Raw genomic sequence first — 24,671 nt, 5'->3', positions numbered from 1 at the left:
TCAGTCTACTTTGTTTATTCTTCTGTGTCTTCACACTTTTTTTCTTGTGGAAATTACTTTCTAAGCTAGACAAAATGGATTTTGATCTACCAGCTCAGAAGAGAACTTGAGGTCCGTGATTGCACTACACTCGTAGTCGGCTCTAATAATCCGACAGCCTCTCGGCTAACCGTCTAAATCCCGGATATAAATCCGAAAGTGGAGATCCGGGGTGGTGGGGGCGTGGGGGGATTGGTTCACTGAGGGGTCACAAGTCGGGCGAGGAGAGGAAAGATATCCCGAGGCAAGCTTACCGTCCCAAGCCTTTTAGACGTGTATTTAGAGTGTAGCACCCGCAGCCAGATCGCATATTCTCCTTCACTTTGACCTATACAACTACGTCACTCATCAGTCATGTCGGTACCTCAAAACGATAAAGTGATACCTTTCGAGGCTCTCCCACTAGATCCTTCTGGCCCGCGTGGAAATGCTTGGGGTCGATTTGGACAAAATGATCAGCTTGGTACATTAAATCTACTTACGCCGGAGGTAATTGTTGAGGCTGCGAAGGAGATTCGGACGGGCATTCGCATATCACTTGACTGGCCGCTCAGCATGCCGAGTTATCCCAGCTTCGATCGCAATCCTTTTAAGCAGGAGCTGGTCCTGCGGAATCCGAACTGCATTTATGATGATATTTTGAGTTTTAATAGCCAGGGGTCAACGCAGTGGGATGGGTTCAGACATTATGGTATTTCCCTTTTCCTCGTCGTAGTCTGTTCAGTGGCGATGGAAGCTAATGGTGAACTGGTATTTAGCCAATCAGAAGATGCGCCGCTTCTATAACGGGCACACGACGGAGGAGATTGAGAATTCTGATGTCATTGGTCTTCACAGTATGGATTAGCATGCTCACGATATAGCTCAGCCACGCTAATTAACCCATCATAGTTGTTGCCGAACATGGCGGCATGACAGGCCGTGGCGTTCTACTTGATTTCGCCGATTGGGCTGAATCAAACGCAGTCTCTATCTCAGCTCTCGAGTCACAAGCCATCACCCTCGATAGCCTTAAGCAAGTAGTCAAGGACCACCAACTCGAGTTCCGGAAGGGTGATATCTTGTTTATCAGGAGCGGTTTCACAGCAGCATACAACAAATTAAATGACCAACAGCGACGAGATCTTCCGAATCGCTCAACACCAGACTTTATCGGCGTGGAAGCGACTGAAGGGATGGTTCGATGGCTATGGGATCACCAATTCGCCGCTGTGGCTGGTGATGCACCGAGCTTCGAACGTGCTCCTATCCGTGGCAGCCACGCAGATCCAAATTTCAATTTGCACGAGTGGGTGTTGGCTGGATGGGGGACACCAATTGGGGAGATGTTTGATTTGGAGAAACTTTCTCAGCACTGTAAGGATACTGGGAGGTATAGCTTCTTCTTGTCTAGTATGCCGCTCAAGGTACGTTGTTTTCGCTCTCAAGTATCTTACCATTCAATAGAGCTGACATGGATATCTTTGACAGGTTATTGGTGGAGTTGCCAGTCCACCAAACGCGTTTGCTATTTTCTAATTAGTTGAATGCCGGGTTAACAAACAAGGCGTGGTATTCGTGGCTTGCATCAATAAAAATAATTTGTTGACTCATATGGCGAATGGAACCAGAATATGTTCTCCATGCGGCCTTCTTCAGTTAAAATCACATATCTACCGGATAATGTCAGGCAACTATTGGGGCCCTGACAACGTCTGATAACATAACTCCAGCCACAGGAATAAACCTAAAAGACTTTGTTAGTACATGGCCAGGTTTTAGATATAGAACTTCAATGCAACTGCTTGCAATATGGAACCGAAAGCGCTGATGTATTCTATTTGTCTATTAAATCTATATAAGTCTATAGGTATTTGAAACAATTTAAAATTTCGAACGTGCCAACAGGAGTGAAATCAATCAAAGATGGACGCCTTCATAGAGTTTGGCTGGATGTATCCCGAAGCATTGCGGAAACTGGTGAACCCCCACCGGATCTGAGCAGCCATAGCAATCTCAACATCTAGATCCTTGGCAAAATGCCAGGCTAAACCAGTATCCCGTTGGAACGCCCGTCCAACTAGGATTACATCCAAATTGTCGTCTTGGAGGATCTTCTCTGCAACATCGCCATGGTTAATCATACCAACGGCGGCGACTAGCAGGCGATCTCCAACAGCTTTCTTGACTGCCGCGGCGAAAAGAACCTGGAATGCCGGGCCGGAGGTAATCTTTTGTGCTGAATGAACACCTCCACTGCTGATATCGATGAGGTCAATGCAGCCTTGATCGGCAAGCGCACGCGCAAACTCGACTGTATCGTTGATTCCCCATCCCTGTTCTTCGGGGCGGTTCTCTAGCCAGTCGGTAGCAGAGACGCAGAGGAACACAGGCATATTTGGGCCGACAGCATGACGAGTCAGATGGGCAACGTCGAGAAAAAGCCGAATACGATTTTCGAAGCTTCCGCCGTAACTATCGGTACGCTTGTTGGATGATGCGCTAAGGAACGACGAAAGCAGATAACCGTGTGCTGCGTGGATTTCAATAAAATCGACACCTGCAGCAAGTGCACGCTTTGTTGCGGCCACCCAAGCATCCTTCAATTCCTGAATATCCTCAGAGGTCATCGCCTTGGGGACGATATCGTTTGGGCCAAAAGGAATAGCGCTGGGAGCTTTAACTTGCTCCACCCAACCGCCAACCGCATTTGTAGCCGTGGCTGCGCCAACCCAGGGAGGCATAGTAGACGCTTTGCGCCCAGCATGAGCAAGTTGGACACCGATCTTTTGGCCCTGACTGTGAGCGAAATCAATCACTTGCTTGAGTGGGCCGATCTGCGAGTCTTTCCACAGCCCGAGACAGCCAGGAGTGATGCGACCCTCGGGGAGAACGCCAGTCGCCTCGACGATCATCATTCCAGGACCTCTCTGGGCAATTCCACCATAGTGAGTCAGGTGCCATGGTGTGATATGTCCGTCGTCGGCACTATATTGGCACATGGGTGCCAGTGTGGAAAGTGGCCACCCTAATGGTGAGAGGCCGAAACAGCTTGGGAATAGGCTTGCCGCTAGTTTGGGGGTCACGAGCGGTTCCAGCAGTAGGAGTCTGTGCCGGAGCATAAAAAGGCACGCCCTCGGCTGCCTTAATGTGCACGTCGGGCCAGTTGGTCATAATGTGTTGTCGGTTTGGATATGACCTTCGTAAGTTCGAATAATGGAGAAGAGATAACTCTGGCAAGAAAAGGTTCCCTCCAAGAGTTTAACGACGTAGAGTGAATATCAGAAACTGACTTGTGAATCTTTTTTGAATATGTATCACTTATATGGGCAGGTAGAATTACGCTTTTATACTAACCCTTGTTCAAAGCTTACAAACCAGCTTGATCCCTACCGGTGAATGTGATCCTTGTAACTTGCCGAGAACCCGATTGTACCTACCCGAGCGCGATGTATTCATCGATCATTTGTAATCTTGGATAGAAAACTCTCCGATGGTACGTGAGAAAAATTTCGGCCCGGTTGGAGACATCGGGATTTGAGTTGGAGGTAAGGTTAAACTCTCGCGCACGCCATGGGTATAGTTTGGCACGGTTAGGAGAAGGCCATTTCCAGCCGCCTTCCCGAGCCTTCTGCTCAGAGCTCCACTGTGACGTGCCTGAGTAGGATCGAAGTCTGTGCCGATAGGGTCGGAATTAGCTGTCCTAGTGTATATTGTTAATAATCACCAAGGTAACTATTACCCTTTCAGTATTTACTAACAGATAGCAATATAGCGTAAATCTATAAGTATGATTGAAGAAATTTCAACTTAGAAGAGCTTAAGATGAAGACTAAATCATAGGAATAACGTGGCGAAAGCAAAGCGTCCCCACCCTAGCCTATCTATCTACCTCCTCAAATAAAAATAAAACTTTCCGGCCTCGCCCAAAGACTTCCCTTCCATTACTCCCGCCATAAAATCAACATTTACATAGCGAAAATGGTCAATGATCGGTCAATCATCATAGATCATCGCTGTTGAGACAGTTCTTTCGTACACCATCTCTCGCAGCTAGAGTCTCAGTTGCGCATGTTATGTATGCGAAGCTTGAAAAATGCTCACACAAGCAAACCCCCATTTTCCCCAGCTAGATCGCTTGCCATCCTGGTCAATAATCACGGGATCAACTTCTTCGGAGGATTTGAACGACTTTCCAATCCATTTGATTTCCACAAGTTGTTCGCCAACTGGATGGGGAGATTGGTTTGAATCACTGGTCTAATATCAGACCGTCGATCATAGTGAGAGATTCTACTAGGGGCATTTATTCTGAAAGGAAAACGAGCGGAACATGTTAGAATCATCACTATTGCTTAATCGACAACTCAAATTACTATGTCTATATGTCCATCTACTAACTAACGTTAGTTAACTTATAACTAGTTAACGTTACTTCATGGATGTCATCTATCTTACTCAGCACATACTCCGGGACCCCAGATTCCGTGACCGGGGGAATGTTAATCCGGGCTTCCCCTCCGCGTTCTAAATGCAACGCGAGCCTCACGACTTGACCAAGTCGCGAGCCACGAACCTTGGGGATTGATCTGGTTCGTGATGGGAGGAATGGGTGATCAAATTCCACTCTTCTCCGGTGCTGGTAGGCACAATTGTGAACAATTTTGGGTTTGTGACCTCTTTCTCCTTGCATTACCCACGGCTCCCAAGCTGACCAATCCAGGACTCGGAAAATGCATGGTTGTCACCATGCGCGCTGCCTTACTTGGTGATCGCTCCCGCCAGCGTGATTCTGTTTATTGCATGCCGCCATCTATTAGGCTCGGCATTACGACGGTGGCAACCTCAATGGACTCTTCCGTTTATTTCTGAGAAAGATGATTATCAAGGCTTCTCGCTGGATAGAGTCAAACAATCTCTCGGATGGACTCTTGCGCTTCTCACCTTTACGGGCATTGGCTTCTCTGCCGAGCTGGTGCATTTCTTCCCTCCAAATATCGACCTCTCTGCTATCTTTCTCGTTGCATCATGGGTAAGTTATTGACTTCCCGCGCTGAACAAGAAATGTTATTGATATAATCACAGGCCACAGCAGCCGTGGTAATCACGGTCAAACGACCGAGGTCATGTTCAATCTTAATGCTTGTCTTTTTCGTTTTATGCTTCATGGTTGAGATCATACTAGCCACGGCATCCTATGGCAAACCGAAATTCCAGACATTTGCTCGGTACACTGCCGCCTGTGCGGCTTTGATGGCCTGTTTCACAATTCTGCTGATGCCATTCCGAAAACCATCACTTCCAGTTATTGATATCAGTGCAGTCGGCCAGGCACCATGCAGCGACTTTCGCAGTCCAGAAGATAATCTACGACTCTGGCAATTTCTGACTGTATCATGGATGGCACCCCTGATATCCCTCGGACGCAAGAGGCAGCTCAATGAGCCAGATGTCTGGCTATTGGGCTTCGAGTTCCAACACAGTCGCCTCCATGAGAAGTTCCGTCGAATCCGTGGATCTGTCCTTCGCCGGGTACTGCAAGCAAACGGACTTGATGTCCTTATTATCTCTGTGATTGCTGTCGTGCAAATGATTTGCACGTTCTCCACGCCTGTACTCCTACAGCAACTCCTGCAGGCTATGCAGGACCCAATGAAACCAACACGTGTGCCACTCACTTATGCGATTCTTGCTCTGGCGCTTCGTCTCGTGGCCGCACAATCTCAAGTATTGAAACTGTGGTATGGAAGACGCTGTTATGAGCGATCTCGAGGTGAGATGGTGATGATGGTTTATGAAAAGGCACTCTCGCGCAAGAATATACTGGGTACGCACGTTGAGAACGGACGGAAGCAGCCAAGCGGAGAAGAGCCCACCAATGGCGACACCTCGATCCCCGAGATCGAAACTTTACCCCCTACCAAGCCCAGTATATGGAGCCTTTTTCTCTCTCGAAGCGTAAGCCGCAGCCAAAGAAAGCAAAAGAGGCTGCCACGCTGGGTAAAATTTTCAATCTTCTCCGAGGCGACGTCTACGACGTGGCGCAGCGATTTTGGGAGATCGATGTTCTTATCGACAAGCCTCTGGGCTTGGTCATCGCAGTTGTCCTCGTGTGGACACTTTTTGGGCCATCCTGTTTCTTGGGTATACTGGCAGTCTTGGTTGCCCAAGGTTTAAACGCCGTCATCACTCGATTCCTTCTTCGACGCGAACGACTCACACGAGCCGCCACGGATGCTCGCCTTCAGATCACATCACAGTTTGTGGAAGCGATTCGGCATCTCCGGTGGTACGGCTGGCAAGATCACTGGCTTCAGCGAGTTATGGAAGCTCGTCAACACGAGCTTAACCGTCGAATTGTCACCAAATTATACACCACCTGTATCAACTTCATCAATGCTTTTGCTAGCGGTGTCTTTCCGGTAGTCGCTCTATACGCCTACACAATGCTAGCTGATCATGAGCTACGCATTGATATAATCTTCCCCGCCTTGCAGCTTTTCACCATGCTAGAGACACGTTTGCGCGAAATTCCCGGTCTGATCACTGCCCTCATCAATGCTTCGATTGCACTCGGACGTATCGAGGACTTCATGGCAGAACCAGATAAGGAGCAAATTGACGCTGATCACCGTCCAGACGACGTACCTTTCCAACTTGATTCGTGTTCGTTTGCATGGCCGGGCAAGGTATCGCCTGTGCTCCGAGACATCAATGTTACCATTCCGAAAGGCCTTACCGTTGTGAGCGGAAAGGTTGGAGCCGGAAAGACGGCTTTCCTACAAGCTCTTCTTGGTGAACTCGATCGCTTAAGTGGCTCTTGCAGTCTCCCCAACGAAACGGTCGGATACTGCGCACAAACACCATGGCTACAGAGCATGAGTATCCGTGACAATATTCTCTTTTCCGCACCGTACGAGGAGCAGCGTTACAAGCGGACTCTAGACGCCTGTGCTCTGCTCCCAGATCTGGCTCAGTTCAAGCATGGTGACTTGACCTTCATTGGTGAAAATGGCGTTGGTCTCTCCGGAGGGCAGAAGGCACGAGTGGCTCTCGCTCGGGCGGTTTATAGTGCTTCCCGCGTGCTGCTTCTTGATGATCCACTGTCGGCATTGGATCACAATACGGCTGAGTTTGTGGTTCGCAAATGCCTTTCGGGGCCTTTAATGCAGAACCGCACTATTGTATTGGTGACACATCGTACCGCACTGGTGCGTGATATCGCCGATCAGATTATTGAAATTGACGAAAGCCGTGCCATTGTCCACAGCAAGGCTGCCATCTCAGCGTCTACCAAACGAGACGGGCCCGGTCTCCTGTCAAGCCTTACCGATTCCGAGACGGAGACTGAAGAAGCCAACGCAGAGGAAGAAGCAGCTGCCATTCCGGACAAATTCATTGAAGAAGAGCACCGTGCAGAATGGGGCGTCAAAGCCCGTGTCTATTGGAACTATATCCGAGCCGGCAAGTACCGATGGTGGGCTATCTTGGTCTTGGTCCTCGCAATATACCGACTCATGGCGGTTGGACAATCATGGTTTCTCAAAGAGTGGGGTGAAGCGTACGGTCAGGTCTCTCTCCCGCACAGTGGCCTGTCAGTCTGGCAAGTCCAGTCCGTGGATACCTCATTGGTATCAGTCTCAGGCGTGGATGCGTATTTCATTCCTCAAAATCCGATCGACCGGCTCCCACCTCCGTATGAGAATGTTCGCCCTTGGTTATGGACGTTCTTCGGCATCATCTGCTTCCAGGCAACCGCACTGTTGGTCGCTCAGCTATTGATGCTGACTATTGTCTACTGCGCGGGCCGGACCCTCTTCCGCCAGGTAATGGTTCGGGTCAGCTATGCCTCATTCCGTTTCTTCGATGTAACTCCTGTGGGCCGGTTGATGAACCGCCTTACCTCGGACATTGGCGTGGTAGACGGCAACATTAGCGAGCAGTTCCAGAATATTGCATTCCATGCAATTACATGGATTTCTTCGATCCTGGTCATTGCTACGGCGACCCCGGCCTTCCTCGTCTTCTCTTTGATTCTCACCCTAGCGTTTGTGCTCATCTTCTTGCGATTCCTGCCAACGTCACAAAGTCTCCGGCGCCTTGAGATGGTATCTTTGACGCCGTTGTTATCCAATTTTGGGGAATTGCTACACGGTCTGACCACCGTACGCGCATTCCGCGCGGAAGAACGGTTCCAAAATCGTGTCATCTCCGTAGTTGACAAGTTCCAGGGCATGGATCATTTCTATTGGTCATTACAAGCGTGGCTTATGTATCGCTTTGAAAGTCTCTCCGCACTGTCAACCTTTTGCTTGACTGTTCTGGCCCTCTATACAAACACCACACCTGGTCTGGTGGCCTTTGTACTCATCGCTGCTAACAACTTCGTCGACTCTACACATGCTCTGTGCCAGCAATACGGTCAATTGCAGATGGACTTTGTATCAGTTGAGCGTATTGACGAGCTTCTGCATATTGAAGAGGAACCAAAGGGCACGATCTATCCTCCGGCAGCGTGGCCAACGTATGGAAGCGATGTCACCTTTGAAAACGTCACCCTTCGATACGCCCCGCACCTCGATCCAGCTCTGAAGGACGTCTCTCTTCGCATTCCTGGTGGGTCTACTACCGCCGTCATCGGCCGCACGGGTAGTGGTAAATCTACATTGGCCGTCTCACTTCTCAGTGTCGTCCGACCGGAAACCGGCCGCATCCTAATCGACGGTATCAACATTGCCGATGTGAACACGCAGGCACTCCGCACTCGAGTCACGTTCGTCGCCCAAGATCCCGTTCTTTTCCCCGGTAGCGTCCGTCTCAACCTGGATCCTACAGAAGAGTTCTCTGATCAACAATGCGCGGACGTTTTGGAGCGACTCTGCGGCCGGCATGGATGGAACCTTGACACGCATATCGAAGCAGGTGGTAAAAATCTCAGTCAAGGGCAACGCCAACTCATCGCTCTCACACGCGCCGTTCTCCGGCGCAGTCCCGTTGTTATTCTCGATGAGGCTACTGCATCGATTGATCATGAGACTTCTCTTGAGATCCAGCAGATTATTCGAGAGGAGTTGCAGTTGTCGACTGTCATCACGATTGCGCACCGGGTTGAGGCTGTCAAGGACGCGGATTACTTTGTGGAGCTTGATCAGGGGAGGGTTTCACGATATGGGAGTGTGCGAGACTTGTAGTCACTAGATAAGAAGTGAAGGACAAGGAAAGAAGGTGCAGCAACGAATGGCATCACTTTCAGCCAGAAGATGCTGGATTAGCCCGATACCTGGAACTAGATTTAGATTTCGTATACATATTTTGTCCTCATCGATTGAATTGTGTCTGCAGCGCGCAGTTACTCAATCCTACCCCACCACGCTAATTATACAGTTATACACTACGAAGGAAAATGTAAGATCAAGGTATTACCCAAGGAACGTTTTCATGTACAGATGTCAAAAAAAGGGTATCTAAATATTTACAGCTTGGCCTTGCCCTGAGCCTTCTTGAGGATAGGCTCCATCTTGGTAGCCTTCATAATGTTGCCCTTGATCTTGAGCTTACCGCCCATGAACAGGCGCTGGGCGTTAGCCTTGCCGGCGACGAGGGAGGCGAAGTCTGCGTCGGAGAGAGTGAGGGTGACTATACAATCGCAAAGGGTCAGTATTGATCGTTTTGATCGGAGTATGCTTGTTCGTGTAGGGTTCTCAGCACTCACCATCAGCCTTGGCTCCAGCGGGGGCAGCACCCTGGCCAACCTCGCCCTTGTTCTTCAGGTCGAGGTACCAGCTGGCCTCCTCGCCCTTCTCGTTCTTGAGGTTGAAAGAGACGATGGCCTTGGCCTTGTCGACGGCATCCTTGCGCTCGGCAGCATCGGCCTGGAGCGTCTGGTTGATCACGTCGAAGGCGGCGGAGGCGGGAAAGGAATCTGTGGATTATGTGTTGGTTAGCATGGAGCTTTCCTAGTTGTGAGCTTCTTCCCGTGGATGCGACCGTGGGTGGAGGCAGTCGCGGAGGAATAGTGGAGGTGAGGACGTACCCTTCTTGAGAGACATGGTGGATGATGGGAGATGAATGGATGTGGAATGGGTAGAGAGAGGGATCAAAGTGGATAAGAGGATAGAAGAAGAAGTATAAGTTATATATGACGAAAGGATCAAATGCGCCGTGGCAGCGCAACATGTGAAGTTCCCAAAATTAGCGTTGCCGTGCCGAGGCCCCCGTGAACCCCGTGATTCCCCACACGACTGAGAATGGTACTCAACCTGGGGATTTACAGAACAACATGGTCCTGATTATTATTATCCACTCGTTCATAATTCTTCCCACACGCGATCTCACAAGGAGATGATCCCGCCCTTCTCCCCTTTACCCCCGAGTTCATTCCACTTGTGCCAGACTCTACCCCAACGAAATCCTCGAACTATCCCCAGTCTCCCCGATCCGATACAAACTTATGTGGACTAGTCCACATTGAACCGGACCTAAATTTCCCTTTTCCGATGTGCAATAGACCCATTACCTAGTCTAGCGTTGGTCGGTTTATTAGTCAACCAGGTCGCACGAATCCGGTATTCATCGCGATGCGCTAACAACCGACAATCGTTTCCTCTTTGTTTTTTACCCTCCGAGGATCCGCGACGTCACCGCCGACACGAGGCTGATGACGGTGCCAGCCGCTTCATATGATCGGGCCTCCCCCAGGAATGTTCCTCCCCTTGTGTCGCCAAGCTGCACGGTCCTTGATACTGTCTCTGGACTGGATGGTTTCCTCGTCGCATTGAATGCTGGGTCGTCATGGGCTTCAGCATTATAGGCACGTCGGCGCTGCGCTCGTGTCCTTGGTACTGTTTCCATTTGTCGCTGCCGCTTATTCGAGTCAATGGTGCCAATGCTTCGTCCCATGTGCCCGTACGCAAAACAACATCTTGAAAGTTGAGTTCACGCAGCGATTTTCGATGATCGAAAAGGAAAGATGCTACCTGCGATGCATCCATCACCACATTGACCAGCTCTACCTCTTGTAGGTAGGGCAATTTCAGCGGCCGGAGGAACCAATTCCCCCTGCTGGTATCGGATTGCCTCGATCTTTTGTTGGTCGGGTTTCGCAGACAGGGCTCACTTGCTAGCGACACAGGTGAAAGGCTCCTTTCGCCTTTCCAGTGGAATACCAGAGTCTGAAGCTCGGGGAAGCTTTGCAGGTACCCGTGCAGAAGCTTGAAATGATCCGTCAGCGAACCTGCCTGGTAGGGGAAACTCTCCATGTGGATGGTAAGCTGTCGAATTTGGGACCATCGCTTCCGAGAGGCAGGCGATGCGCCGAATCCCATATTCGGCTGGAGATAAAGTACGGCTGCGGGATGGACTGACAATAACGAAAGACTGTTCAAGAACTTGAGTGAGACCTGCTCAACTGCAATGCGCAACGAAATCAACGCATAGTCAACCGCGCTTCGTCGGTACCGATGACTAGGCGGTTGGCCCTCGCAGGTGATTCGCAGATGGCACAGATTTTTCATTGAGGATAGTACTCGCACGAATGAGGGGATGTCGGTGGCTGTATGGAAGAGAGGTGGGTATTGCTTGACTAGCAGGTCTGTCATCTCCCAGGTGCCATATTTGGGGCTCTTTGGTGACCTCTGTTGGTGCTGGGGTGTATACACGAACGTCTGCTCTTTCCCCGTATCGGCGTCGATGACTGGTGGTAAGAATGTCTCCGCGGTATGTGCGATGGCAAATGTCACTTGCTGAATATGTCGTCCGATACGCTCGAGTGCAGAGACCCGCGATGGCCTGCTCAGTGACCTGCAGCGGAATCGGATTGTGATGTCCTCAAAGAGGACTGGCTCTAGTTGAGTGGCAAGGTCTCGGCATACAAGGCGGCAGGAGAACAGGTCGTTTGATGTTAAGTAAAGTTTCAATCTTTGCCGAACTAACACTCTTCTCCAGAGTCGAGTCAGTATAAACTTGGGCAGCATCATTCTCCTTAGTATGCCTTGGCAGCTGTAGCAATAGAATATTTGAAGAAAGTCTTGATAAATCAAACTCATTTCTAGCAACACAGCCTTTTGTCTTCAATATATCATTCTCTGATCTAGCCAACGATTTTTGATATCGCATTCCTTCACACTCCACTCAGCTGTAGGTTCGGACACAGCTATCGACTTGCGTGCATCTCGGGTGTTTTCCCTCTTGCTGTATTTCATCATTGGAGAGTTTCATTTCCAGCCACTTCATAGTATGAGTCATTGAGCACCAACTTTGGAAGTCGATAGTCATGAATACAATGCAGCACCTAAGCGCCCGGTATAGTTCAGATAGGGATCCGCGTCCTGAATAGGGAAGTAGGGCTGGATTGAAAGAGCCCTTGTGTTTGTCGCGTTTGCATCTTTTGCGAATACAAAACGCGTGGACGCGTTCTATCAGCACGTGATGATAAGCAATGTCAACTTGCAAGGAGACGATTGAGAGATCGATCGATGGTGGATTATAGAGAATTCGGTGGATGATCGTATCGAATCAATATGCAGTAGTGACTAGGAGCATTCTGGTGGCAAGAAGAAACTAGAATGTCAAGTCAGCCCCGCAGAGCCGCACGGTTGAACCTCCAGGCACGCCCGCGATAAGCCTTGGCACACGGCGAGCGCTCAGAATGACATCGCCAGCCAAATTCTCCCCGGGCGACCAGCTCAACCTGTACGGGCTTCGGTGAGGTTACAGCAGGACTGGCTCCGGCTTCATCACCTGTCGATAACCCCTCTCACTTTTTCTACTTGACAACTTCTCGGTGCCTCTTTCCGCCCGCCCGTCTTCTCTCCGTGTTATCTCCACTCCCCCGCGACTGCGCGACTCCGCCAGGCTTCCCCAAGTCCATCCATCCGTCAGGATCGCATCGCATCGTACGAGGGAAGGTCAGTCCACACCTCAGTTCTCCCATCCCAGTCCTCGAAAGCACAGCAAAGCACTTGCTACCGTCTGAATCAGCGGGTGCTATGCATCAGCGCGCCATATTTGCTTTTTTTTTCTACGTATCCTGGGTGCTCTTCACCCGGGTGCCACCGCTCCGTTTGCACCTCGTCATCTCAAGACTTAAAGGCTGATAGTAATCTCCCAGATCCAGCCATCCTATCTTCCCTCGTCCCTCGCGCTGGCGCTCGCTCTGACTTGATAGTTGGCCCAGAACTGCCGTGTAGTCTTTCTATGGAGGTTTTCGTTCCGTCTTGCGCTCGACGAATTACCGCAAATTAATAGATCACTCTCGATTGATATCCGATCGACGTTAACCCTCACGATTGAACATTCTTATCCACCTTCTCTCTCCCATCCGTTTCATATCTTCCTCGGTGAACCTCGCCAATCATTCTACAACCCTTCTGTGAACAAACCCTGCGTCGTAACGAGCAACTACTACAACCACTCGTTGCTCGAAACGAACCATATCGCTCCGCTATTGCGTTCTTGACTCATCCATCACGGTGGATGAATTTCCTCCCATTTCACCCACGACTTGAAAAATATCCGGCTGGTCCAATCTGCGATCCTCGGAAACCTCAATCCCGGTCCCATTCGCATCATCCAATCCCACCACAACTATGGATGATTTGAAGCAGCGCAAGATCAACAGTCTCGTGGAAGACCAGGAGACCTACAGATTCCTTCTGGAGGACCTTCTCGAGCAAAATCCATCAGACACTGCTGGCATTGCAGATCTTCAAGCAACCATCAAGAAACATGAGGACGAGATTGCAGAACTGCTGGGCACCGGCCCCAACACTTCGGGCTCCTCTTCTAACAGTGTACAAAATGGTGTTATGCCCCGATCACCTCCCCGGGCAAACTCAATCAGCCAACCTACTTCTTTGGATTCTTCCCCTGCGGATCCGGCGTCTGCCCCTTATCATCCCTCAACTGCCCCCTCGCCTTTTGATACCGCTCGTACAGGTCAACCTGCACGGCCTTCTCTGCTGTCCCGACCTGATGAATCTCGTAAAAGACAGCGCCAAGATTCCATGAGCTCACCGGTCCAACGCCAATCATCGAAGAGGACGGCTGTGGACCGACACAAGTCTCGATATGAGGAACTGGAGGCAGAAATGGAAAGCCAGTTGAAAGCCAGTCGAGAACTTTACGAAGACACCAAGGACCGTGACTCTGTCCAGCTACGGGCAGCAAATGAAGGTATTTCCATCGAGCAGGTCTTAGAGGAAATGGACAAGGAGCAGAAGGAAGAAGAGGATGTTATTCGCTCTCAATTCCGGATGGACATGGACGAGGAAATGGCGCGAATGGTCCAAGCAGAGGATGCAGCCAGTGAAAGCGAGGATGAGTGGAGTCCCCCAGTGTACAGGATTCCTGATCGTACACTGCCACTCCCTTCGACACGTCCATATGCGGCTCCATCATACATAGACCCACCGCCACATCGTCGATATCCCGTGCCCACGCAGTTCGATTACAACGCCTACAACCCTGCTCCCCCAGGTTCATATCCATACCGGGATGACGATCTGCAAGAGATTCCAAAGGAGTACTTCACCGCGCGTGTGCCGGGGTCCTCATTCGGTACATCCGTGTATGGTCCGTCGGGATTCAGTCCTTCGGGGCCAATTACTCCTGCACTTGGTCCACCACGTTACACTCCCATGTTTAGTGGTCCCAATCCCCTCATCCGTGGTCGGACTCTCCCGTGGATGCACGATCCCAACCCTGTTCCCGAGCTGGCGGCCATCGACCTTCTCAGTGACAATCCACTCGGACTGGAAGATGCAGATGACCTTGAGTGAGTACGCTCTTTGCCATTGTTGATCATGGATACTAATATACCTGCGTACAGGCGATATGAGGAGCAAAACTTCCCTCAGGATATCAAGAACCTGATCACCGGTATCAAGGATATCCGCGAAGCCACCAAGGCGGAGAAGGACGAGACGCCGGAGGGTCTAAGAGTTACACTCATGAAGCACCAGAAGATCGGTGTAGCATGGATGAAGGCGAAGGAAGAGAGTAACCACAAAGGTGGTATTCTCGCCGATGACATGGGTCTCGGGAAGACGGTCCAGGCGATTGCGCTGATGGTCGCTAGACCTCCAACGGATCCCGAACGGCATCCATCGTTGATCGTCGCGCCAAAGGCATTGATGGATCAGTGGAAGCGTGAGATCCAGAGACATGTCGAACCTGGAAAGCATCAGCTTTCGGTTTTTATCTACCATGGTGCCAACCGTTCCGACTGGAGGAAACTGAAGTCTTACGACGTCGTCATCACCACCTTCGGCACGCTTACCGCCAGCTTCAAGACACTGCTTAAAGCAGAAAAGCTTGAGGAGGAAGGCAAGGATGCGAGCATTGTCAGAGAGTGGCGCAATATGGCAACACTCTTCACACCAGTGAGCAAGTGGCATCGCGTTATTGTTGATGAGGCACAGAATATCAAGAATCCCTCGGCCAAGTCAAGCAAGGCATGTTGCAGACTAAACGCAACATACCGGTGGTGTCTTACGGGAACGCCAATGATGAACCGGCTTGAAGACTTCCAGTCACTGCTGTCTTTCCTGCGCATCCGGCCGTATAACAACAAGGAGAAATTCAAGCGGGTACGTTGTCATTTACTACAAAGGATGATGCGTTTTATAACTAACAATTCTCTATAGGACTTCCGGGTGGTGAAATCCGGCTTTGTGCCTGAGCCTGTCATGCAGCAGCTGCGCATCCTGGTCAAATCGGTTTGTTTCCGCCGTACCAAGGCATCCAAGATTGATGGGCAACCGATTCTACAGCTTCCACCAAAGGTGATTGAAAAGGTGCATGTGGTCTTCGATCAGAAAGAGCAGGATATCTACAATGCACTTAACTCCCAAACGCAAGCCCAAATTGAGAGACTTCTCAATGCGGGTATTCTGGGAAAGAAGTACAGCCATGTCTTGGTGCTTCTGCTGCGGCTGCGGCAAGCTTGCTGTCACCCGCATCTCATGCAAGGAATCAGTACCAAAATCCCCACCGTCGAGGGTAGGGATATGGTGGCCAATGCGAAGCTCCTGAGCTCGACGGTCGTGGAGCGGATCAAGAACAACGCGGGCGGCGAGGATGAAGGCACTTGCCCTATCTGCATGGATATCGTTGAGAATGCTATTATCTACATTCCTTGCGGTCACTCTGTCTGCACCGAATGCTTTGCTCGAATCTCCGATCCCCAAATCCTGGCCCGTGACGACGATACGGGGATGATTAAGTGTCAGAACTGTCGTGGTCCAGTCGATCCCCTCAAGATCACCGACGGGGATGCGTTCAAGAAGGTTTATAACCCGGCCAGTGCATCTGAGTCTACCGCAGCTGCAGATGAAGAGGAGGGCCAGTCGGACGATTCTGACTCGGATGATTGGGACTCGGACACAGAAACCGAGGGATCATCCGATAGACCGAAGAAGAAGTCACTCGCTGAGCTCCGTCAGGAAGCCCAGAAGAACAAGCGTGCGAAGCACAGATACCTTCGCCGCCTTGAGAAATCATGGATCCCTAGCGCCAAGATCACGAAAGCCGTTGAGATTCTGGAGGAGAATGAAACCCGCGGCAAGGATGAGAAGACGATTATCTTCAGCCAGTTCACCTCCCTTCTTGATCTTTTGGAAATCCCGATCGCCCGTAAGGGCTGGAAGTACGTCCGTTTCGATGGCAGCATGAACATCACCGACCGCAATGAATCCGTTGCCACCTTCACGGATGATCCTGAGGTCAAGATCATGCTCGTCTCTCTCAAGGCCGGCAATGCAGGTCTTAACCTCGTCGCTGCTTCCCACGTCATCCTCTTTGACCCTTTCTGGAATCCATATGTTGAGGACCAGGCCATCGACCGTGCTCATCGTATCGGACAGACCAAGGATGTCTTTGTGCACCGTTTGCTTATCGAGAACACCGTCGAGGATCGCATTATCCATCTCCAGGATCAGAAGCGCGAGCTCATCAGCGGTGCCCTCGATGAGGGTGGCTCGATGAATGTCTCCCGACTGGATGTCCGGGAGCTTGCATACCTTTTCGTAAGTGCCCGTGCTGTCTTGCTGATATGTCAAGCTATGCTTGGGCGTCTTTTTACTGACTTTCTTCTTTTACGCAGGGAGTTCGTACCTAAGCCTCGACCCTTCAGTCGCTATGATATGACCCATGGAGACTTTCCTGATCTACAAGGTTCTCGTTTCATGCACCATTGCTGTAAATTTTTGTTATTTCGCGGGCGTTCCGAGGCGCAAATGATGATTACGTTCTACCCACGACAATCACATATACCCCCAAAGTCATCGCCTCATGAAATGTTTTCCCCGTGATTTCGGCTTCCTTGTTTAGCGTTTGAATAGCTGGATCGCTTTTAGAAATGAAGAACCTTTGGATCAAAATCATACTCTTTTTTTGTGGCTCGCCGAAATCGCGCTTTTATTTTCATTGCATATAGGGGGGTAGAATCAAAGAATTATTCATGGCTTTTTTTTGGAGACCTTGTTGAAAGAGGACATGCATTTTATGCAGGTAAGCTCGTTTCAGAGGGAGGAGAAAAAAAAAGGACATTTGGTAGGTAAAAAAAGAGTCTAAGCTACTGTGGTTGGGGGGAAAACCATAAAAAGAAATGCATAATCGTGCCGTCCCTTTCTTCAAACCGCCACTGCCCCAACCGCTTTCATTGTATCGTGAATCCTAGGACTGTACTGTAGTCGAGCCCAAAACTTCCGGTCGTGGAATGTGCCGCCCCTCTTTTTACATGTCGCTGTCAAAAGACGGAGACAAGGGGGGAAGTGGCTGTGAGGGACCCCGAAGTCCGGAACGGAAAAAGAACTGTCGGGGACCTGTTGGTTGAGGTTGACCACTTTACAGGTCGGCATCGTCCTCGTCGGGGAGGGGCTGAGCGGCAGCATCGGCCATCTCCTGGCGGTACTTCTCGAGCTGCTCGTGGTCGACGGTGACCTCGGGGGGAGCAAGAGCGGGGGCAGCGACGAACTCCTGCAGTGATAGTTAGTAGGCTGATCGTGGCGGTGAAGGATAAAGATGCGGGAAAAAAAATTACGTACCAGCTGGGGGTTGCCAACCAGTTTCCGGGCGAGCCACAGGAAGGGCTTCTCGAAGTTGTAGTTGGACTTGGCAGAGATGTCGTAGTACTGCAAGTTCTTCTTGCGGTGGAAGGTGATGGTCTTGGCCTTGACCTTGCGCTCCTTCACGTCGACCTTGTTACCGCAGAGAACGATGGGGATGTTCTCGCAGACACGGACGAGATCACCTATAAAATCAGTTAGTCAATCCCAAGTCCGTTAAATGTCGCGTGAGAGCGGGGGGGAAACGTACGGTGCCAGTTGGGAACGTTCTTGTAGGTAATTCGGGAAGTAACATCGAACATGATGATACCGGCCTGACCGTTGATGTAGTAACCATCACGGAGACCACCGAACTTCTCCTGACCGGCGGTATCCCACACATCGAACTGAATGGTACCCAGGTTCTATCGATTTCGAGTTAGTCGGCCGTCATAAACGAAAGAGGGGGTCATGGCAACGGAGTCGGAGCGGGGCTCGGCGGGGCATAGCATACGGTAGTGAAGGTCAGAGGGTGAACCTCGACACCGAGAGTGGCAATGTACTTCTTCTCGAACTCGCCAGTCAAGTGGCGCTTGACGAAGGTGGTCTATCATATTGGCTGCGTTAGCGAAGGCTGTTATGTCGAGTGAGGCGAGCGTTGGGCAGATATTTTCATCATTGTTGACATGATCGCGGGGCAAGGGAGGAAGAGAGGGGTTGTTGCCAAAACCGGGATCATCATAGGGAATCAAAAAGATCTCAATGAGGGCAATCGACTTCAATATCCTTTTCCTTGGCCTGGAATCAAAACCCGCAAGCTCAAGTAAAAACCGCTTACCTTGCCAGTACCACCGTCACCGACCAGGACGAGCTTGAAAGTAGGTGGGGCCTGCGCAGCCATTATGGAAATTTTTCGCGAAGAGAAAATGTAAGGGAAATGGAAATCGCTGGTAAATCAGCGGATGAGCAATAGACCACAGAGGGTTGGATTGTTTTTGGGGGGTGAGGAGGGATGGGGAGAAAGAAGGGGAAGGTCTGAATAATGCGCGATGGAATTTTTGCCCCGGTCGCGGGCGGGTCACGTGGTCCGTGTGTGTGCCTGTTGGCCTGACGTAGTCAACACCGCCTTGCTCGCATCACTCGGACTATTTAGTGCTGCACTATTGATTTAATCAGAGCGATGATTGTTACTTCTAGGGATAATTCTGATCTGTCTTAATGTGAGGATTGTACTATCAGTCGACACCAATTGACTATAAACATAATCCACTATTGAGACTCGGCATTATATCCCTAATAGCTGTCACCCTTCCTATAGGGCTGACCGTAAACAGTTGAATCATAGTATACATAAACCATGATGCCCAATGTACTATTCTAGATGTTCGCATCCACCTAAAACTCCAGCTACCTATATGCAATAATTGTCTTTTCCATGGCCAACAACAAACTATAGACATTTCTTACAACTACACAATACAACGCGCAAATACCATCCAGAATAAGGTCATGCCTCGTCATTCGTCAAGAAAATTGCATAGTCAACGTACAGAGATAAGGAAACCGCCCCAAGCACTCCTCCGTAGCCACGGCAACAGCAAGGAGGCCCGTCTTGGACTAGTCACTACAAAGGAACAAGATGACATCCCAGGAGTCCTCGACCGCCCCAATTGCGCCGTGGGGTCAGCTGTAAGTCCAGCTCGGTCGATCCTGGTGCGCCTTCGTTTTTCCTGGTTACTTTGACCATGACAGGGCGCTATATATATATATGGTCAATATGGTCCCCCGGCGAAGAAATAGATGGAACAATTGAGAGATTATCACTTACCCCTTCGTTCTGCTGTACAGTCTCGGCAACCTTGGAGAGGCGCTCATGATTCAGCCAATGCACCCCTCCAAATCCTCGAATAGTATCGCCGGCCTTCAGGCCGGCCTGCTCTGCCGGACTCCTGGGCTCCACGCTGTTGACCCGTGCGAATGGCGCACCTAGAGCACTGGCATCCGCGATGCTGCTGTCTGCCATCGATGCGACTGACGGAACGGTCGTGCCGTTCGTGGTGGCGGTCGCTTGCGCATTTTGTAATTGGGCGAAATGAGCGTGAAGACCCTTCTCAAGATACTTCATGACATCTTTATGATCGTTTCGTAGGTGGATGATTCGTACGCGCGTCGTTCGAACTGCCATCGTCTCTCAGTATATTTCGGTCGGAGTAGTTCATGGGCATGGCCCGGATCCAAGCGCACCTTGGGCAATGTCGATATCGTCGCGTGGAAATCCATCGAACGTCGTCAAGGATGTGTTCATATTGACTCCATGCTGGCGATACCAATAGAAGTTAGCAAGCTCTTTAACCTGCAAAAAGCCAGAGCTGTCATCCACTCACCGAACTGAGCACACTGCTGAGCGCCGACAGCTCCGCCTCAATCCGCTCCTTTTCCTGCATGAGATCGGGCATGGTCAACTTAGAATAGTTGCGAGGTGTGGCCCCGGACGTCGGTCCGGAGGCCACTGTAGGGGCGTGAATGTTGTCGTCCATGGGGATGCCCATAGTCCGAAGGTGGGGAAGATCGCAGCTTCCATTAAATCGCGGCGTGAAGGGCGGTGGGTCTCCGCTCTCCGTCTCTCTTTATAAGCGCGACTTGGCGCTTCCACCCAACTATACATAATCATACTTTATGCTCTACGACTCTCGTTTGCGAACCCTGATCCTGGTAATTCAAGCCGTACTTGGACACTGCCTAGCTTTGTCTGCTTCATCGGAATTCCGGAATCATAGCGAAAAGCCTCCCCAAGAGCCTACATCCTTGCGCACTTGGGCCTGGAGGCAAGATTTAAATTCCACCTGTTGAGCTGCCTCACGCCATGACGTACATGGATCAGATTCAAATTGTCGGTTCCTCAGCGGCTTCTACAGCTGCCTGGAGCCGGCGCGACTTGTGGTCATGGCGCTGCCTTCGTCGCTCTTCCCTTCGCGAGGCTGGGAGTCGGTGATTCCACCGTTCTGATGCCCCGATAGAAAGAGAAAGGAAGCGTTCCTTCTCCTTTGCAGCACCCACTTTCCTCGAAAGTCGCGGTCTCCGTCGCGACTGCCGAACAATGAGTGCTTCAACTTCGGATGCAGCAGCTTCTGGTATGACTGTGTTTACATTGCCTTCCCGGGGCGGTCCACAATTTTCATGACTCCAGCGTCGGGTATACGATATCAACCGAACGCGCTCGCCGCTTCGTTGCAGAATGGACAACACTGACATCGATGCGATCGAGATTGAGACTGCCGAGCTTGCTGTGGAAGATGAAACTGAACAGCTCCTGGCAGAGAAGGTGGAAGATGATGCATCACTGAGACCGAATGCCTCTCATCCATTCAAGAAATGGATGGACAGTTTCCGAACTCGCAGAAGGGTGCCTCCGACAATCCCGGAAAGACACGTACCCGGCTGGTTTGAATCAGCGCAAAATGAATATGTCGCGCCCAGCCCGGCTGGTCGCCGAGACTCGCTACTGTCAGGGCATTCGTCACAGCTGGGAACAGTGAAGACGACCACCCTGAGCATCACGAGCCGCAGCTTTGGGAGATCCCGGGGCACAACACAAAGTACTGCTGGTCAGAGCAGCCTCTCGGATGCTCGATTCTCAGGCGACAGCTCTCGTCCTACGTCCAGCCAGTACTTTGATGATCAGTCAGAGATGCGGGCGAACAAGAGGCGTCAAGTATTGCAAGAAATACTCACCACCGAGGCTGAGTATGTCATGGGTCTTAAAGCTCTTACAGGAGTAGGTCATTTGGTTGCATATCTATATGCTGGAGATCACTCGGCTAATCGGAGGTTGCAAGGTTCTCTCGATATTCGATACCCGACCTGAGATATATCACAACATTCAGAAGATTCGCGGCATCCACGAGAACTTCTTGACTCAATTGCAAACTATATCCCCGATGTCTTCTTCACAGGCTGCCGACGGTGCCTCCGACCTTGCGACTCGGGGGCTTTCAAAACGCTTGGGCGGAATCGACTTGCCTGGGCTGAAAGGTCTGCAGAGTCGGTCTTTGAGAACTCGAAGTTTCAAAGCGAGCATTAATCGACGTCTCAAGGCTATGCAAGCGGACCCTTTGGAGGCTCTCGAAGTTGCACGCGCCGTGGAGAATTTGGTCAGTTGTTTGTACCAGTTCCAAACGCAATAGATGCTAATATATGGCTCGTCTTCAGTCAGTGTCCTTTCCTGCGTACGAAGAGTTTTGTAGCAATTACGACTTGTTCACACAAGACTTGGCCATCTTGCGACGTTCGGTTCCAAATTGGGCAATGTTCGATCAGGGTATTGAAGCGTTGTCAAAATCGGTCACCTCCATTGAAAGCCGAAAGCTCGAAGAAAACAAATCGATGACTATGAGTGATTTGATGATCAAGGTTAGTTTTCTGGTCTCTCACGTTGGATGACGCGATATATTAACAATTCGCTAGCCCATCCAGCGACTGTGCAAGTATCCGCTTCTCCTTCAAGACCTGCTTCGGAATACCCCTGTCAGCGATTGTCCGTCGTCTCATAATGGAATGCGGCAAATTTTGGAGAGTTTGCGCGTTCTGGTGGCCCGAATCAACTCGGCAACCGGAAATCCCGTCAAGAAAGATCGGATCCAAAAGACTATACTCCTTCAAGGGCGCTTTGACTTTTCTGAGTCGGTATGCATGTTGATTCATGGTCTGGCAAGTACATGACTGCTGACGTTTGAATGCATCAAGTACAAACTGCAGGACATATATAAAGATTTGGGTCCAATGACGCTGTGCGGTGTTTTGCACGTCACCTATCAGGCCCCAGGGCAAACTACGGGAGACTTCATGGTTTCTGTGCTCTTCAACTGTTATTTGCTTCTCGCCAAAGGGCTGGATGATGGTCGACGACTGGAGGTTGTAGCATGTATCTACCTGGGTGATTTGAAGGAGGAAACCATCCAAAATGGACAAGGTAGGGAGTCTTCGACCACTGTCGCTTGGTTTCAAGTCTACATGCTGATCGCCCAGGTCTTTTCTGTTACGGTTGTCCGTTCTCGTGGAAGTTTCAGTTCCAAGTGCAAGAAGAGAGCTATGAATTCGTTCTCAGCGCATCATCCTCAATTGAGGAGAGGCTATGGAAAACGGAGACCCTCAAGTGCTCTGCGGCCCTCGCAGAGATGGCTAAGCCAGGCGGGACTTGGGATCCCAGAAAGTATACTCTTCTGAGCCTTCCTCTGGTACCGTTGGATCACATCCAATATACAGTGTCTTCCTTGGCCAGACGCTCATCGATGGACTCTGTGGGAATCCAGCGCAAGGCCAATGTCCAACCCGTGGTCATCAAAAAGACTCACTTTCCGCACTCTTCAGACGAGGCCACCAACCCACCACCGGAGGGCGAGATCGAAAGGCCCAAGACCACGGTTGCACGCGGTGCTCTAACCGTAACTGCAAAACGAGCGGAACGAGTTCGCCTAGAGCGATTGATCTCGGATGCCTATACTCGAGATGTACTTCCCTTGCCGGGAATGGTGCTTGGTCGAGGTGATATATTTCGACGCGGCTCGATCATGAGACGCCTCAGTCTTCATGCCACATTTGCCAAACGGTCCAGCTCGGTCAGTATTGCGAGCCAATCCGGACGGGCGGTAGCCGACGCGCGCTCGATCGACTATCAAAGTGGGGAGGAAAAGGATTTGGTAACCACTGGTGATGGGGCCAATGACCAGCGCCGCTCAGCAGAGGCAGACTGCGAGTCGCCTAAAACCCCGACATCAACACTTGGACGTCAACGGACGATTCGATTCCGGAGCATACCCAAAAGAACGTCCGAATCGGCGTCTTCACCACGGAGTGAGAAACGCACCAGTCAGGAGAGCAGCTATGAACTGTCTCCGACGCGGAAGAAATGGTCATCAACCATCGGCCTGCTGAGTGCGCTTTCGCCGAAGAAATTGATCAGGCCACGGTCCAACACGGGGCATGGGGAAGAGAATTGAGGTGGAGTGATGCTGTCGTCGGTTTGATAGTTCGGGATGGTGCCACGAACAGGTGGCACGTTGGTATGTTTAGCCTGGAATACTATTCTTACAATCGACTTTATACCCATATTGGGTACTTTGTTCAAGGATTCTTACCAATGAACTATTTTCAATCGGATGCTGGTCTTATACCCTAGCACACTTGTATATGTTATGAAGGTGCTCTGAACTGGTCCAACAAGCATTTCAAGAACAATCAATCTTCTCAATACAGGTTTTTCTATAGGTATAGCATTGCCTAGCAGCATGAGTTGAATAATTAGACTGGGAAAGGAGGGCAAGCTGCTGCGTGTGCATGGCCCACCCGAGCTAGAACTACGAGCAAATGAAGCTATCCAAAAAGCGACACCCCGATCCACAGAGGAAGTGACATAGCACATACCAAGTATCTACAGACATAGTAGCTACTTCAGGAACACTGACTCTGACGCCAGTGTGGGGTACATACCAGGGCATGCTATACAATGCCACAATGCAGCATAAGACAATGAGCTCCAGCCACATCGAAAGAGGAGGAATGACAACGAAAGCATAATAACATGGGCTGATACTCCACCAGTGGACCCCCAAG

General features: G+C 50.6%; 9 protein-coding genes across 9 annotated transcripts; 4 read left to right on the top strand and 5 right to left on the bottom strand.

Annotated features, from left to right (window-relative positions):
* Positions 1–393: 393 nt before the first annotated feature.
* Positions 394–1,557, top strand: N7496_002223 (uncharacterized protein; the record flags this gene model as incomplete). Its single annotated transcript, XM_056695154.1, has 4 exons — positions 394–730; positions 798–875; positions 931–1,445; positions 1,510–1,557. 4 exons carry the CDS (start codon positions 394–396, stop codon positions 1,555–1,557), a joined length of 978 nt encoding a protein of 325 aa, XP_056557366.1.
* Positions 1,558–1,934: 377 nt separating this feature from the next.
* N7496_002222 (NADH:flavin oxidoreductase/NADH oxidase) lies at positions 1,935–3,192 on the bottom strand (the record flags this gene model as incomplete). The annotated part of the gene is made up of 2 exons (XM_056695153.1): positions 1,935–3,006; positions 3,068–3,192. 2 exons carry the CDS (start codon positions 3,190–3,192, stop codon positions 1,935–1,937), a joined length of 1,197 nt encoding a protein of 398 aa, XP_056557365.1.
* A 1,389-nt stretch (positions 3,193–4,581) lies between these two features.
* Positions 4,582–9,209, top strand: N7496_002221 (uncharacterized protein; the record flags this gene model as incomplete). Its single annotated transcript, XM_056695152.1, has 4 exons — positions 4,582–4,686; positions 4,742–5,050; positions 5,104–5,947; positions 5,998–9,209. Coding segments are annotated over 4 exons (4,470 nt in total), but the record flags the coding sequence as incomplete, so codon positions are not given.
* Positions 9,210–9,490: 281 nt separating this feature from the next.
* N7496_002220 (SCP2 sterol-binding domain-containing protein) lies at positions 9,491–10,067 on the bottom strand (the record flags this gene model as incomplete). Its single annotated transcript, XM_056695151.1, has 3 exons — positions 9,491–9,654; positions 9,731–9,940; positions 10,052–10,067. The coding sequence occupies 3 exons, from the start codon at positions 10,065–10,067 to the stop codon at positions 9,491–9,493; spliced, it is 390 nt and encodes a 129-aa protein (XP_056557363.1).
* Positions 10,068–10,655: 588 nt separating this feature from the next.
* N7496_002219 (uncharacterized protein) lies at positions 10,656–11,990 on the bottom strand (the record flags this gene model as incomplete). The annotated part of the gene is made up of 1 exon (XM_056695150.1): positions 10,656–11,990. One exon carries the CDS (start codon positions 11,988–11,990, stop codon positions 10,656–10,658), a length of 1,335 nt encoding a protein of 444 aa, XP_056557362.1.
* Positions 11,991–13,604: 1,614 nt separating this feature from the next.
* On the top strand, positions 13,605–17,134 carry N7496_002218 (uncharacterized protein; the record flags this gene model as incomplete). Its single annotated transcript, XM_056695149.1, has 4 exons — positions 13,605–14,791; positions 14,846–15,605; positions 15,663–17,042; positions 17,120–17,134. The coding sequence occupies 4 exons, from the start codon at positions 13,605–13,607 to the stop codon at positions 17,132–17,134; spliced, it is 3,342 nt and encodes a 1,113-aa protein (XP_056557361.1).
* Positions 17,135–17,862: 728 nt separating this feature from the next.
* On the bottom strand, positions 17,863–18,963 carry N7496_002217 (Ran family GTP-binding nuclear protein; the record flags this gene model as incomplete). Its single annotated transcript, XM_056695148.1, has 5 exons — positions 17,863–17,994; positions 18,063–18,268; positions 18,334–18,487; positions 18,577–18,669; positions 18,901–18,963. 5 exons carry the CDS (start codon positions 18,961–18,963, stop codon positions 17,863–17,865), a joined length of 648 nt encoding a protein of 215 aa, XP_056557360.1.
* A 723-nt stretch (positions 18,964–19,686) lies between these two features.
* Positions 19,687–20,611, bottom strand: N7496_002216 (putative 26S proteasome non-ATPase regulatory subunit Nas2; the record flags this gene model as incomplete). Its single annotated transcript, XM_056695147.1, has 4 exons — positions 19,687–19,818; positions 19,891–20,240; positions 20,307–20,379; positions 20,447–20,611. The coding sequence occupies 4 exons, from the start codon at positions 20,609–20,611 to the stop codon at positions 19,687–19,689; spliced, it is 720 nt and encodes a 239-aa protein (XP_056557359.1).
* A 686-nt stretch (positions 20,612–21,297) lies between these two features.
* N7496_002215 (putative Rho guanyl nucleotide exchange factor) lies at positions 21,298–24,058 on the top strand (the record flags this gene model as incomplete). The annotated part of the gene is made up of 6 exons (XM_056695146.1): positions 21,298–21,837; positions 21,899–22,213; positions 22,272–22,472; positions 22,527–22,745; positions 22,806–23,031; positions 23,088–24,058. 6 exons carry the CDS (start codon positions 21,298–21,300, stop codon positions 24,056–24,058), a joined length of 2,472 nt encoding a protein of 823 aa, XP_056557358.1.
* Between the last annotated feature and the right edge of the window lie 613 nt (positions 24,059–24,671).

Source organism: Penicillium cataractarum (assembly GCF_028827025.1).
Source record: "Penicillium cataractarum strain IBT 29864 chromosome Unknown utg000002l, whole genome shotgun sequence".
In the NCBI taxonomy this organism is placed as follows: domain Eukaryota; kingdom Fungi; phylum Ascomycota; class Eurotiomycetes; order Eurotiales; family Aspergillaceae; genus Penicillium; species Penicillium cataractarum.
This window is presented reverse-complemented; position numbering and strand designations above follow the sequence as displayed.